At 43.5% G+C, this 15,649-nt stretch overlaps 1 protein-coding gene across 2 annotated transcripts in view; it reads left to right on the top strand.

Annotated features, from left to right (window-relative positions):
- The window catches only part of Tmem131l (transmembrane 131 like), a 136,280-nt gene that overhangs the window by 6,452 nt on the left and 114,179 nt on the right, over window positions 1-15,649 (top strand). For both annotated transcript variants that reach the window (XM_051199446.1, XM_051199445.1), the window contains exon 3: window positions 1,618-1,661. In XM_051199446.1, the coding sequence (XP_051055403.1) occupies window positions 1,618-1,661 (44 nt within the window). The remainder of the gene's footprint in view (window positions 1-1,617; window positions 1,662-15,649) is intronic.

Here is a 15,649-nt window from a genome sequence, read left to right as displayed (position 1 = left end):
AGAGTGAGCAGTAAAGAGTTAGCATTGTGATGGTGCCCTCAGCAGAAGCGGTGTGTGTGTGTGTGTGTGTGTGTGTGTGTGTGTGTGTGTGTGTGTGTGTGTGTGTGTTGCTTGCTGGTTTTATCCAAACCAACCTCTGCAGGCACTGCTGATGTTGGGCTATGTGCTCAAGACAGTCTATGTCCTGGCATTTGGAAATAAGACCAAGTTGTAAGCAGTGCGTCATGTCTGTAGTCACTGCTGTGACTGTTTGCTAGGCTTGGTGCCTTGCAGAGCAACTTGCCTTGGAGGCTTGAGATCTGGCCTTGGAGAATGATGGGCTTTGGTGGGATGTCTGCAGTGGGATTGAGTGAAAGAACAGAAAATAGCAGTCTTGCCCTTGTAGTTTCAGTAGTTTCAGTTTGGGCTAACATGTTGGAGGCTTTTTTTTTTTGTTTGTTTGTTTGTTTGTTTTTTTGTGTTGTTATTTTGTTTTTTTTTTTTTTTAAAGGTTTATAGTGTATATGGGTACCTAATGCTGGGGGAGGCCAGAAGTTACAGGTGGTTATGAGCCTGATTGCCTGATGTAGTAATTAAAACCCAGGTCCTCTGGAAGAATAGTAATGCCTCTTAACCACTGAGCAATCGCTCCATACCCAACATGCTGAAGCTATCGTGCAAAGGACTCTGAGATAGGAGGAAGGGCTAGAGGGCCAGCTGCACCAGGAGCAGAGGGACTGGGAAGGAAAAGCTGGTGAGTCAGGATGCCCAAAGCTTCAGGGAAGCAGAATGCCACTAGGGGTAATGTGGGGTGGGTACTGCGGGTGCTTAGCTGAACTTGGCTTTCTTCTGTGTCCACCTTGCTGATGTTTCAGTTGCATTTACAAAATCAGTGGCCTTTTGATTGATGTCAGATAGAAGCCTGAGCTACATAATGTCTTTTCTGTTTTTTTTTTTTTTGTTGTTGTTGTTTTGTTTTTTTTTTTTTGTTAAAGATTTATTTATTTATTATATATAACTGGCCTTGAACTTGAACTCATTATGTACACCGTGTTAATCTCTAACTCCACCTGTTTCTGCCTCTCGAGTTCTGGGACTAGGCCACTGTGTCTAAATATATTTTCTATACTTAGACATTTTTATTAGTATCTTATGTGATTAAACTTACAGTGTTAAAAAAGGCTGTTCAGTGATATCTAACTTATTTTGAAATTATGTTTAGGCTGTGTTTTTAAACTAGTAGGTTATTTACTCAACATGAATGTCTAAGAGACCACTTGCTAGTTTATGGCTTTATAACATCATTAAACAAAAAGATTTTATTTTTATTTGTGTCTGTGTGTATGTCATTGAGTATGTACAGGTATGTGTGATGCCCATAATAGCCAGAAGAGGGTATTTGTTCCCTGGGAGGTGGAGTTACAGGTGCTTGTTGGTTGTTTGATGTTGGTGTTGGGACCCAAAGTTACATCCTGGAAGATCAGTAATCTCAAGAGCCCCCAGTGTAACACTGTTTGTTATAAATCTCTTTTGACTGCTGGTGTCAGTCACTTGTAGGCATTCACTGCAGCTCATCCTCCCACTGCTGGGGATTGTATTTGTTTGGGACAGTTGTTAATGGATGTTCTTTTACTGCAGGGTGATTCTGAAGAGGACATGGAGGAGCCTTCTCAAGAACAGAGGTAAGGAAAGCAGGGGCAGATTATTGCCTGCCAGGCATCTCTACCCTCACTGGATGCATCTGAAATCTCCACGTGTCTCTGTTTATGTGTTTAATGTTGTCTATAGTATACCTTTTTCTTTGACCTCAGAGAAGTCCACATTCTCTAGTAATCACTTTGATTTTGCTTAAAAATGGTACAGAAAACTCTTGGCAGTACTCCCTGTTTACCACACCTTAGCCTTGCTTTTCTCGTGGTGTGTTTATAACTTCCCTCTTGTTCAGAAACACCTGTTGAGGTCAGACTCTGGGCCCGGTGCTGAACATAGCACACCAAACAAGACCCACATTGCCTTGTATGTAGTATGTCAGCCAGTAGTAGGAATGCTGAATTAGCTTCTTCGTGCTGTTCTAGTATGTTCTTAGTAGTAACATCACAGCTTTAGGAACTTCTCTGTTCCCTAAGAATGCCTTAGTAGCCCGTTCGTGGTCACAGGTGGACCAGCCTGGACTGAGGACTTCATGTTGCTACAGTACTCTGCCACTCTGTTTTGTTTCGTCTGTTAGGCTTTTTGGGATTGAGACTGCTCCTGATGTGTTAAGGTATAATATGACATAGATGGAAGGCTCCTGTTGGAGACCTTCTTTGTGTCCAGTTCTAGATATGGAGATTCTGAGGTTCCAAGAATTATCTCAGTGCAATGTTATGGGGTGGGTCAATTAGTCACTGGTCCATGAATGAACTATTCCTTGACTTCTCTACTGCAGAAATGTCATTGTTCAACTGGTTTTTAAAAACTTCTTCACACCAGTTCAATATCTTGTGACTTTAAAAATAAACATTTGAACTGGGCATGGTAGATTTTCCCATAGCCCTAGCACTTGGGAGGAGGCAGAGGTGGGAGGATTGGGGGAGTTCAAGGTCACCCTTAGCAATACTGTGAGTTTGAAGTTCTCCTAAACTAGACAGGACCATGTCTTATAAAACCAAAGGCAAAGGCCAAATACACGGAGACTTGCTTTAGAATAGATAAAGATTTACAAGGATATTACAGAGGTCCAAAGACAGGTCTCATATGATTATCTCCCAGGTTATGCTGTTGTCATGTTAACATCTTCTAATATTCTGGTACATTTACTGCTGTGAAGCCAATGCTGGTGTCTTACTGTGAACCAAGTCCTGTTCTTTATGTTTTCCTAATACTCTTTTCAGGGCTGAATCGTCAGTGGAGTTTAGCTTTGTCTGTGCAGATTGTCTGCCTTCTTCTCTGTGGGGGCTTAGCTATTTTGTTATTCAGCCATTTACATCAGTGGGAGTGAATGGATACTTATACCTTGATTTTAGTCCTATACATCTTTTAAAGGCAAAATTCGGAAGTTCCTCACCTGTGGTGGAGCCCCTTTGCTTTTAAATATGATCATGGGCTCCTCGGCTTTAGGTCCCAGGATCCCATGTGAAGTTTTAGATGCCATGTTTCCTTGGGCATAGTTGGTTCTAAACTTGTTGGTTTCCTCAGTTTTGATGGTCTTTTGAGGAGGTCAGGTATTTTGCATGATATCTTTGAATTTCAGCTTGTCTGATATTTTTTCTCATGGTTGAATGGACTGAGCTGTTGGGGAGGAAGGCCTAAAGACAGGGTCCTTGCCATCTGGTCACATCAAGGAAGAGTATATGCTATGTTCCCTTTACTTTCTCCATTACTTTCTCCTTTGATTCTAAACCTTTTTTTTTTTTTTTTTTTTTCTCTTTCCTTTACCTTTCTTTTTTTCTTCCTCTCGAGACAGTGTTTCTTTTTTTAGTCCTGGCTGTCCTAGAACTCACTTTATAGGCTAGGCTGGCCTTGAACTCACAGAGATCGTTCTGCCTCTGCCTCCTAAGTGCCAGGGTTAATGGCGTGTACCACTGTTGTGTCTATTACATCTCCCCGCCCAAACTTACTACCTCTTTTCACACCATATTCTTTGGAGTCAAATTTATTACATAGAAATAAGCTACATCAACACAGGTTGCTAGAATTTTCTATGTAGATTGCCCCCCTCTCATTTATTTAATAATTCATGAGCGTATGCTCTGGGGTACAGCTCAGCACCCAGGTTTTCCTTCTGTTTTAATACATTCATATTTAATCTCTATTATGAAGCCATTAGTATTATTTTATACCTTTTAGTAACTTTTTTTTTTTTTATAATTTTAAGAATGACATCACAGTTGCTAACATTTAAAGCCAGTCTGCTTTTTGAGAAAGCTTGATTGGCATTGCCATGTATCACTAGATGGTAAAATGTTAGTGCCTCACGGCCAAGGCTGCCTGAAGTGGGGACTGACCAGGACCATTGCGGATTCTGGGCACAAGGCCTCTGGAGAGGCTTGCCTGTTACCTCACACTCCAGTTGAGGAAGCTGTCAGTGTAATTGGCCTTGGTGAAGATTCTGTTTGTGATATCTTGACTTCATCTTTTGTGCATGCTCTGTAATTGTATTTGGTTGCAGGCCAGGAAAGCACTATTTGAAGACTTTCTTCCTTCTCGTCTCCCCATCTCTCCTTTCCTCCTGGGTGTTCTCAGATATCAGCAGCAATTTGATATCTACTCCTTTGATGAGAAAGAAAGATTGCTTTGGGAGATTCATGATGAGAGTGAACAAGCCAGAGCGGCTCCAGCTCTTACTGAGGAAATGCACTCGGGAAAGCTGGGCTGGCTCCCGTAGTACACATCTCTTGGATAACCTTTTTGGAGCACATTAGTATCTGATAGGATTGGAAAAGTTTAAGAATTGCTAAGGAATGAATAATGTTGTTACTTTAGCTTTAAAATTGATTATAGAAATCACAAACCCTGCTTGGCTAGGTACAGTGTCTGTGGAATGCCCTTTGTTAGTGTCCATTTGTACCATGCCAAGGATACTCTGTGTACTATAGGCCAGTACTCTATCACTGGGCTGTACTCCAGTCCCTTTTGAATTTCAAGATTTTTTTTTTTAAGGTGGTGCATGTTCAGGGTTTCTTTTTGTAGCCCTAGCTGTCCTGGAACTTTCTCTGTAGACCAGGGTGTAGACTCACAGAGATCTTCCTGCCTCTGCCTCCGGATTGCTGGTGGTGGGATTGAACCAAATGTTCAGAATGTATTGTTATCTGCTTACGAACAGCAGCAAAGACAGTTTAAGGTCAGTCAGTTAAAGGTGGATCCTGAGAGTTGTACCCTCAGCTGAGAGGTAGGGTTGTTGACAGAAGCAGCTGATCTTGAGGGACATTTCCTTTGAACCTGGAGGAGATCCCTCAGTGCCAAGCCCTGCCAGGAAGGGAGGTACGTCTCACTACTCTGTGCTCACCTTCAGAAAGCTGAAGAAAAGCTCATCTTTTGATAGCGCTTGACTTGGTACTTGGGTTCTATTGTGGACATTCCTTTCATTTTGTTCTGACATTTCCTTATGTCACCTCCTCTGCCCTTTTGTATTTCTTCTCTATGAGAGAAGAAAATTTCCAATATCCTTTTACTCTCCCCTCTTTCTCTGCCCCTATCCACCTTATGTATGTCAAATACTTACTTTGTCATCAAGTTATACCCCAGACATTTAACCTTTATATATATATACATATGTATATGAGAGATTATGTATTATCTACAGAGATGATGTATAGTATATATAATCTATGTAGTATATGTAGCATGGCAAACAGATTGTACCTTCTGCCCAGAAATCTCACCTAGTGTCCACCACCAGTACCTTTCTGTACTCTTTAGATGCTTCAAAGCAAGTGTGTCCTGAAATGAGCTCCTGAACCCTGGGTGAAAAGAGCAAACACCCTGTGCTAATCCTAATGTCAGCATGCTGTATACAGCACGGTGCAGAGCGAGGAGAGGGAGGGGCGGAGGGACGGTCCCTTATTCCTCTCATACCTTCTCAGGACCAGGAGTCTTGGATGTGCAGCTCATCTTCAGAGTCTTCTGCCTCTGTCCAGCCAGGTCTTCATATTCCTATCCCAGTGATGTACAGCTCCTATTTGCTGCTGGACAGAGTGTAGACTCCCAGTGTGCCACAGAGTTCGTTTTGTGATTGCGGGTCTTGTCTACTTTTCAGTCTTTCGCTCACATTCTCATTTCCCCTCAGCCATATGGCTGTGTGTTCTCTCTGCCCCTCCCTTCCTCCTTTCTTCACCCTGGCTGCATCCCTGAACCTTGCGAACATTTGTATTAGTACAGGTCGCTTGCTCCTTTGTGGAAATTAACTTTTGTGGTACCCAAGGTCCAACTTGATGCTCATTTCTATTGATTCTCCACTTCCAGACTCAGCAGCTGACACACACACCCCAAGTTGAAAGGCTGCTGGATGTTGTGCTGTGAGATCATGTTTTTGAATATCATCCTTTTTAACTTGGTTCCATGTTCTCCATAAGCAAGCCAGCAGTCAGTCATTGCTGTAAGGGCATAGCACTAGTAGTGTCAGTGTTAGAGGCTGTGGCTTTACACTGAACTGCTGCAGTTGTCACTTGCTTCAAGAGGCTGTTGTTGATCAGGGCTCTGAGCTACACAGAAACCCTGTCTTGGAAAAAGAGGGGGGTAAGGGAGGAAGGGAAAGAGAGAGAGCGACAGAGAGAGAGAGAGAGAGAGAGACAGAGAGAGAGATACAGAGAGAGAGACAGAGAGAGAGAGAGAGAGAGAGAGAGAGGGAGAGAGAGAGAGAGAGAGAAGAAAAAGATAGTCAAGCCACTCCATTAATGTTAGTGAACTGTGGAATGAGCAAGTAGACTTGCAGCACGGGAGGTTGTGCTTGTGTGAATGTGGTGATATGTCTGGGCCCAGGTGGAGGCATACTGCTCCTTCCTGCAGGTGGGGTACCTTTAGAGCAGTGACTTTTCTCAAGACTAAAAGGCATCCACTTGCACATCTGTGACCAGCTCATTACAGGACACAGTGTTCAGCTCCAAAATCACTTCATGGAGCCCATTTAGTAAACGGTTATTTTTGGGAGAGAGAGCCAGGCCGAGGCCCAGCCCAGGAAGACATGCCCATGGAATTAAAGCTCACATAGGAAAGACTCTGAGAAGTGAATCTGAAGCAAGAGCCAAGGTACAGCTGTAAGGGAGACAGACACTGGGTTTAGGGAAATCCTCACTCTAGAAAAGACTAAGCTAATTGATGCTTTGGTGGTTTTAGGCTGCTCTAGTGTGATGGGCATTGTGATTTGAATTTCTCTACATCATGTTACAATGAGAAATGAAGACACTAATTGTAGAGGTGTTCTGACAGCAGAGCCGCAGTATTGGTTAATTCTGTGATAATGCTCTAGGCTTCTTGTTACTTAAGATAGCAGTGTAGCTTGGGATTTCAATGCTTAAAATAATTTCCCAAGGCAGTGTTCTCTGTCTAGGAATACCAGCATTAGGAATATGGGATCTCCTGGGAGCTTGTTACCTTTTTAAATGAATTGTCATCGAATTATTAGTTTGCTGTTGAGTTTTGCACATGTGAAATCTGACCCTCGAGTAATGGTGCCTCCACCCCCTCCACACACACCATAGGAATAGAATGTTGTCACAAATAATTGCTGTGGTAGTATAGACAGTATTTCACAGATGCTGTGGTTAAGAGCTCTGCTATTCTTCCAGAGGACCTGGATTTGATTCTCAGCATGCAGGTAACACTAAGGCAGATAGGAATTCCAATAGGAATTTTTGGTGAAGTCTTCTGGGCTCATGACTAAGCTAAATCCAATTAATCCATTAAAATTAGATTTAAGTAATTGCCATGGTATTGTGCCTTGTGGTTTACAGATTATTTTGAGATGTGTTATCCTTAGATAGCCAGGTGGGTATGTGGTAATAGTCTTATTTTATAGTTGAGGAAAGATGATCACAATGGTAAAATAAGGTTACAGATCTGTAAAAGCACAGAATAGATGTATTTTGTAAGTGTCCTCATTCTGTGTGTGCTTGTCCACTGTGGTGTTGAATGCAAAGGAAAATAGGTTGGAAACCATCTTTCCGCTTGGACATAATGACATTATGCTCCTGTGGGATGAAACCATGTCCAGGATTGAGTCGTGGAAGCCATTCAGTTCTTTCTTGCTTATAGTTCCTAGCAAAACCCCTAGAAAATATGAGCTTGGCTTTTGGGATAATCTCAGAGTTGGATCTTTTACTATGTGCTGGGTCAGAACTTTAGTTTTACACTCTTGCTAAATTTTAATCCTTCGTGAACATCCTGGTATGACCTTTTGAAATAATCTGGAAAATGTAAATATGGTATTGTAGTACACAGGAGTTTGTAACCCACATGCCACGGTGTTGTGTGTGGGTGATTTATCCTGTTGGCTCGCTTTACTTTGCGTTTATTTTCGACAGCAAGAAACAGAAAACCCTGACTCAGCCAGCTCCAACAATGAAGCAAGCATCATGTCCCCTAACCAGGAGCCAGCAGCAGGGTGACTCTGAGTTGGTTGGCTCAACAAGTTTCTTTCTAGCTGCTTGTTTTGCTGTGCTTAGTGGGCTTACATTTACAGATCTTGCAGATGCCTTCCAGAAGGGCAGGGTAAAATAACCCCATCTGGTGCCTCTTTCTTAGTAGCACCCTTAGCACCCCTTCTTAAATCTCCCAGGTCACACATGGGCCTGTGCTTGTCATGACCCCTTACTGGTCTGCCTAAGGAGTGAGGAAACTGTGTGATTAACCTCAAAGCAGGGTTTAGTCACAAGGGAGTTGTGGTCATTGACCACAGCCAGGGCTTTGCTGAAGCGGGAGCAGGGGCCTGAACATTGGGAAGGCAGCACGAGCACCTGGGGCCCAAGATGGAGCGAGCCACCCAAGGCAGTGCTTCTCCAGGGTAGTCCTTCCTGCAGACACAGCATCACCTGGGAACTTGTTAGACAGCTGGGTTCTCAGACCCCACCCTGGTCTACTGAGTCAGAAGCTCCAGGGGAGAGGCCCAGCCGTCTGCTTTAAGAAGCCCTCTGGGTGATTCGGATGCAGGCTCCAGCTTGAGAGTGTCGGTCCAGCATGAGACATCTAAGGGATCACATTTCAAAATTACTTTTGTTGATGATTAAATAATGAGAGGCAGAGGTAGTCTTGCAGGGTCAGACATTATGTAGAACTTGGGAGGTGAAAGTTGTTATTCAGTCTTTTCTGTCATCAGCGGCCCAGGGTTTTTTTTTTTTTTTTTTTTTTTTTTTTTTCAGACTAAGTATGTATACATATTCTTTTCATATGGTATCCAATTGTGCTAGAGTGAGACTGGTGTCCAGCATGCCTTGGCACACTGGTGAACAGGTGGGTTAGGCTATATAGCATGGTAGCTTCCAGCAGAGAACTGAGGACCTTTCTCAAGCCATTTATTATAAAGGACATGTATGTGGCAGAAAATATTGGCCCAATAACAAAAAGGCTCAGTCATTGGGTGGGAGTGGCTCCTTGTAGTATGGGGCAATGTGTATGCCCAGGCTGTCTGCTGTGACATGGTGGCAAGGTTGAGGCTTCATGTGTGAGAGGGGATGGGGTAGGGAGAATGTTGGGGTGTAAAAGGATATTAGGTAAAAGTTGGAAGTGTTGCAAGAACTCTGAGAAACTGAGGTGGGCCCAATCAATACAGGAATCACACTAAAGGCGACTTCTGTATTCCCCATCTGCATCTCCCTCCTCCCCCGGCCCCACCCAATGACTCAGGGTGTCAGGAACTTGGATGGTACAGGGCAGGCTGGGGCCCAGAGGAGACAGCAGTAAAATTGGGACAATGCTTGTCATGTGTAGTTGTGGGAGAGGGGACTCCCCAATTCAACTACAGACTGGGGATTCCCTGAGGTCCTTCTGTGGTACTGTGGGAACATTTGCCAGCTGAGGGGGTGGGGGTGGGGGTGGGTAGAGTAGGGGAAGAAGAAGGGAAGCAAGTTCCAGTGTGGTGTGTTAGTTTTCTAGGGATGATATAACAAAGAGCCACAAACTGGTGCTTGGAGCAATAGAAATGAATTCTATCCGGGTCTGGAGATCAGAGTCTGGGTCTGGGTGCTGACAGTGCCCATTCCCTCTGAGACATGCAGGGGCCCTTTGCATCAGCTGGCTGGCAGCTGTTGCCGTTCTTTGCTTGGAGCTCTCTGCCTGTGTTCCTGTGTGTCTCTGTTTTGGCAAGATGAACATGCAGTTTAACTCTAGGCAGCTGTAACTTAGAAGTCCTTGTGAGTAGCCACTCACCTTCTCTTCTGCCCTCTTCCCCCAACTCTGGGCTTACAGGAAACAATTGTTTGGTCCTGGCTGGTGTTGTACAACTCCATGTCAGCTGCACAGGCAGGCATTCCTGGGGATTGTGGCCAACCCAAGGATTGGCAAAAGTGAATGGATCTTCATTCTAAATTATTTATTTGTGTATTTGTAGGGGCCCATGCAAAGAACATGACAATAAATTGTGAGCTCCTAGAAGCTCTGTGTCTGTGTGTGTGCTCACTGTGAGAAATTAAATGGGAAGATTTAGGAATATGCAGGTAGAGAGCAGAGTAGGCACATTGGTGAACACAAACCATGCTTCTTTGATTAGAATTCAGAAAACACAACCACAGAAGAGGCTGTGGGTTGTGTATGCTGAGGTGTGCCAGGCCCATGTTGTTAGCTGCCCAGCCAGCAGTGCCATGCTGGTGGCTCCTGAGCACCATTCCTCGGTTTGGCAGAAACTCCTTTTGTTGTTTTCTTGAAGTGCTTGAATACTAGAAGTGAGTCTTCCTGCTTTCATGCATTTTAATGACAATTACTCAAGGGTGTTATAGTGCTGTCCAAGGGATAGCTGTATTAAAAGTTAAATACTTAGACTGGAAGTCTATTTTCGGGTGGATAAATGCCATGTCCAAATTGCCTGTTAGTTGGACTTTCATGTAACTTAATTAGCAACTTTGTGTTTGGGGAGAAGCTGATCTGTGATCCTGAAATTGGTTCCGGGTGGGGTAGTGTAATTCCTGGGTAATTAGGTGCCTTCACAGCACCTACTCTAGTCATTAGAGGCAGAGCTGTAAGAGATGGAGAAAGCACTTGGTCTCTTGTCCTTAATCTTTTAATCCATTTAACTTGGGTTGTAAAATGAGGCTTCATTTTAATTAGAAAGTATATTTAGGTGGCTTGGAAGGGGTTTCATGAATTCACCACATTTGGGTTCTAGTTAGTGGGGAACCTATCTCTAGTTGCCTGCTTAGGTGCAGTTGAAGTTATCCTAGGTATAGATGCTTAGAGCCCAAGTTACTTTGAGTCTTACTAGCAACCAAGTTCTAGGTTAAGAAATGAGCATACAGCCCAGGCAGAAGCAGGGCAAAGTGAGTTGAGTTCAAGGGTTGTGACCTGGATCTTGTCTTTGTTGGACTTAAGAACTATGATGCCAGCTTGTGGATTAGGGCTGTGGCTGATTGGGTGTCAGTAGCTTGGACTCCTGTAAGTTTAAGGCCTGCTTCACTTAAATACTATTTACATTTTCTTTTTATTTCCTCTTTGGAACTGGGAATTAAAGGGGAGACTGGACAAGGAAAAAGGTCTCTTTGTAAGAGATTTAGCATCTGTGACAGTCGATAAAAGAGAAGGGCAGAATGTAGGAAGTAGGACCAGGGAACTGGTAGAGAGGAGAAAAGCCATGTGGAGGCCTTTGGGTTTCAGGGGCTTTTTGCACACACATGCCCTTTAGGGCTTATGACCAGACAAGACAGGTGGTGCCTGGTGTTAGTCCAATGATGTGAAATCCCTGGTCTTTTCATTGTTTTTTTCTCACTGATTTATATCAGTTTTTTTTTTTTTTTGGCCTCTAGTTATTCATGTGGTCAATAAAAATAACTTATTCACATAAACATATTTATGGACAGCTTGAAATGTGTTGTTATATCAGTCATTTCATTCTAGCTTGTGCATTTATTTTTAACACCATTGTGTACTGAAAACCCTCAACACACTTAATGTAGTCTCTGTTAATTATTAGTGGTAGTTTTGTAGAGTATGATTTTACTTTATTATTTTTTGATGTCGAGGATTGAACTTGTGGGTACTAATAAACACTGTTGTGTTGCCAAGCTATAGTTCTTATCATTTTTCTTAAGTTTTCTTTAGGTTTTAGGCTTTTAGTAACAAAAAGTGTCATAGGCTATGTTCCTTTTCTAGCCTGCTTTGGAGGATTTTTAAAAAGTGATACAATGATAATAGTAATAATTGAAAGCATTTACTGAGCATTGTGTTTTAGGCACTATGCAAAACAGTACCTAATCATTGGTGGGTCTTTTTCTTGTAGACATTTTTGAGGAAGTTAGTGTGGGATCTTTGTGGCAGGACTTTAGCCTGAATTGTTTTCTTTAGAAACAGGAGATCATTCTGCTGGAGTAGGAGACCTTAGCATACTTTTTTTTTTTTTTTTTTTTTTTTTTGTTACTTTACATATCAATCCCAGTTCCCCCTCCCCCCTTCCCTCCCTTTCTCCCTTCTTCCCTCCTTTCCTCCCATTCCATCCCCCTCCTCCCCACACTCCACAGGGAGGATGATGCCTTCCAGGAGGGATCAACAAAATCTCTCAAGTCATTTGGAGTAGGGACTAGGCCCTCCCTTCTTATTGGGAAGAGTGGGCCCCTGGCTCAATAATGCTATACCCTTGGTATGGGGTTTTTAGCCAAGCTCCACCCATGTCCTCCCAGAAACCTCTTATGTATACTTGTGCCTCATGGGAAAAAAAAATGGGATGAATCCATTCCCTTTCCACTGTTTGAAGTTTTATTTAATACATATTTCTTGCCAAAAAAAATAGCCTAGGCTGGCATTGAACTCACTATGTAGTTGACGATGATCCAGAACTTCCAGTCTTCCTGCCTCTACTCTTGCAGTGTTGGAATTACAGGCTTGGGTTACCTAAAAGTTTATACCTGCACCAAGCATCCTGATTCTTTGTGTTCCTCCTCAAGTGGTTCTCATAGCCTCAGAAAACACATGGCTCAGTGAGTAAAAAAATGCTTGCCTTGTGTATTATTTTCTATTCCTGTGATAAAATACTGTGAACAAAAGCAACTTACAGAAAGGAGTTTATTTTGGTTCCAGAGGGAGAGGCCATACTGGTAGGAGTAGCACGTCAGCAGGTGGCTGGAGCAGGAAGCTGAGAGATCGCATCACTGCACACAGCAAGCAGAGCAGGGATGGGATGGCCCTACCAAAAGCACATCCCCATGACTTAAGCTGTACAGCAACAGTCTGACTCCTAAAGGTTCTGTGGCCTCCCCAGACAGTACCACCGACTGGGGACCAAGGGTTCAAATACACAAGCCAATAGGATGTTCCTCATTGAAACATGAAACCCCCCAAGTCCTACCACTTGGACTTCCATCCCTGAAACACAGGGTGGAAAGGAAGACCCTGCTGCTGAAAGTTGTCCTGACTGCCACACAGACATTATGCCACACACCCTGACCAGTGCACTAATAATAAATAAAACAACATAAGAAAACACATCTTAGTCTGAAAACAGGGATGATGAGATGAACATTCTGGTTGTAGAAGACTAACATTAGATGTCATGTCTGGTTGTTTGTGTAAGTAGTATCTTAATGAATTCATAAAACTTTTCAAGAGAGGAGATTCCTTAGCTCTGACTCGTTAGGAGGCCATTAGACTGAGTCTCTCACGTGTGCACGCATTAATGCCAATGCATATGGTGTGAATATTTGTTCTTTGTTCTTACTGCTTTCTTCCGTATCCTAAGATGAGAATGAGGAAAACAGCATGCACATTATCATTTATTTGCATACATCACAACATTGCTAATTGCATAAACTGGGAAATGTAGTGCTAACTTGTTGAAACTTTGACTCAGTGTAAAAGATAAGGTAGGGTTAGTTTGTTTCTACTCTCTCTCTCTCTAGGATGCAAATTAAAATGGCCATGATGATGGTGGTGGTGACTTGTATTTGTTTTTTCTCTTTAGTTCATCTTCAGTTTAAAAATAGAAGCTTGGGTCTGTAGAAGTGTGGATAAAGGCATTTGCTACTAAGCCTGACCAACTGAATTGGTCCCTAGGTCCCACATGGTAAAAGGAGAGGACTCACCCCTGAAAAGTTGTCCTCTGACCTTGGCATTCACATGTCCTCTGCCTTGTCTGCTGCCCCCCTCATCTTACATACACAATAAATGTAATAGTTTTTTTTAATTGCTGAAAATTTGAATTTTAGTTAACCTTTATTCAAATTATTATACTTTCTATTAACGGATTTTTAATTGGATTTGCAATGAGTACTTTGAATCCTTAGATTAACAAGTATCTCAAGATGGTGCTTTAAGTATCTTAAATGGTCAATTCAGGCCTCAAGAAAACAACAGCCATTAGAAGACAGTATGGGAGTTCAGCTCAGGCAGGGGATAGCCAGCCATGGCCAGAAGACATCCAAGGTCCTGTGATGTAGTTCTGCTCAGGTGGAAACTAGTCAGCTACAGGCCAGCTAGGGCCCTAAAGGCCCCTGCAGGCAGGAAGATATCCATGGGCCCACCAAGGTGGGTCCCATCATGATGAGCAAATGTGTGGGGGAGAAATGAGAGAAAAAGAAGCAGAACGGTCCGTGCACTGTGGACAGAGGCAGAAAGAAAGAAAGACATGAAGAAGGTGAGGAGTAGGCTGGTGTCAGAGGTCTGCTTGCCACCTGGGACCATGGTGATGTCTGGGCCAGGTGCTGCCAAGGGCCATGTATGAGTCTTTGTCCTCCCACAGCCAGGGCCTATGTGGATGTCTGTGGCCTATATTGCTGTCAGAGGCTACAAGGATGCCTGTCCATCATGCTGATCTGGTTGGCCGGTGCCCCCCCCCCCCCATGGTGTTGTCCAGGCCTTGGCTACTGCCAGGCACCATGTCTGGGTCTGTGGCCCTACAGCAACCAGGGTCTGTGCTAATATCTGTGGCTCATGTTGCCACCAAAGGCCACATGGAAACCTGAGGTCTGGGCTGCATCCTGTGGCCCTGTAGGGGTCTGAGGGCTGTGCCACCACCAGAGCCATGCTGGTCTGGGTGACCTGTGCTGCCACCTCCCATCTGGGGAATCTGGATACTGCCCAGCATCTCTGCCTGTGGCTGCTGACCTGCAATAGCACCCACCAGATGTGGCTATAGCAAGGCGTTGGCACATTTTCAGCAATGTGTCAGTTTTGTCAGTAATGTCTCTGACAGTGAAGACGTAAGTCTCTCTATGATGTCCTTCTATATTGATTGATTGACTATCACCTTCAGCTGGACCCCTTTATATGATGGGAAAGTTACTGCCACTATGATGGTTTGAATGAGCTATGTCCCCCATAGTCTCTGCCATTTAAATATTTGGTCCACAGTTAATGGCACTGTTTGGGGATGCTTAAGAGGTGGGCCTTGCTGGAGGAAACATGTCTGTTCCTAGAGGCAGGCTTTGGGAGCTTAAAACCATTTCCAGTTTGCTCTGTGCTTCCTGCTTGCAATTCTAGATGTGAGTTCTCAACTTCCTACTCCTGCAGCCAAGCTTTATGTTGGCATCTTGGGTTCTCATCCTGGGCAGCCAAATAAACCCTTTTTCCTCTAAGTTGCTTTGACCATGGTGTTTTATTGTAATAGTAGAAACATAACTAACCCAGCCTCTGAGACTGGCTTTCCCTGCTGAGCCTCTCTCATTGTCAACATGTCCTGTGAGTCAGACCTCACATATGCTATCTTGGGTTTCCACCCCTGGCTGCAGTCTCGCTAGAAGGGCAGTCTCTTCCCTGTCAGAGGGCTTAACCATGCTAGTTTGGACAGTTACCAACTCTCTTGTATTGGTGGGTTTTATTATATTTTTAACTTTTCCACACTAAATCTTTCTTTTTTTTTCCCCCTTAATGTTTGTTTGGTAAAAACTTTTTTCAGCTGAAATTTTGCCAGAAATGTTGGAGTGGCAGGATTGTGGCGTGAACAGTACCATGTGTCCTGAGAACATTTCCCTTTTTTTTTTTTTTTTTAAATTTTATTTTTGGTTTGGGTGTTATTATTATATAAAACCTGAAACTTCTTTGGTGCCTCCAGCTGTCTCTT

This window comes from Phodopus roborovskii, unplaced genomic scaffold (assembly GCF_943737965.1).
Source record: "Phodopus roborovskii unplaced genomic scaffold, PHOROB, whole genome shotgun sequence".
NCBI lineage: Eukaryota > Metazoa > Chordata > Mammalia > Rodentia > Cricetidae > Phodopus > Phodopus roborovskii.
The sequence above is the reverse complement of the archived record's forward strand: the minus strand, read 5'-3'. Positions and strand labels throughout refer to the sequence as shown.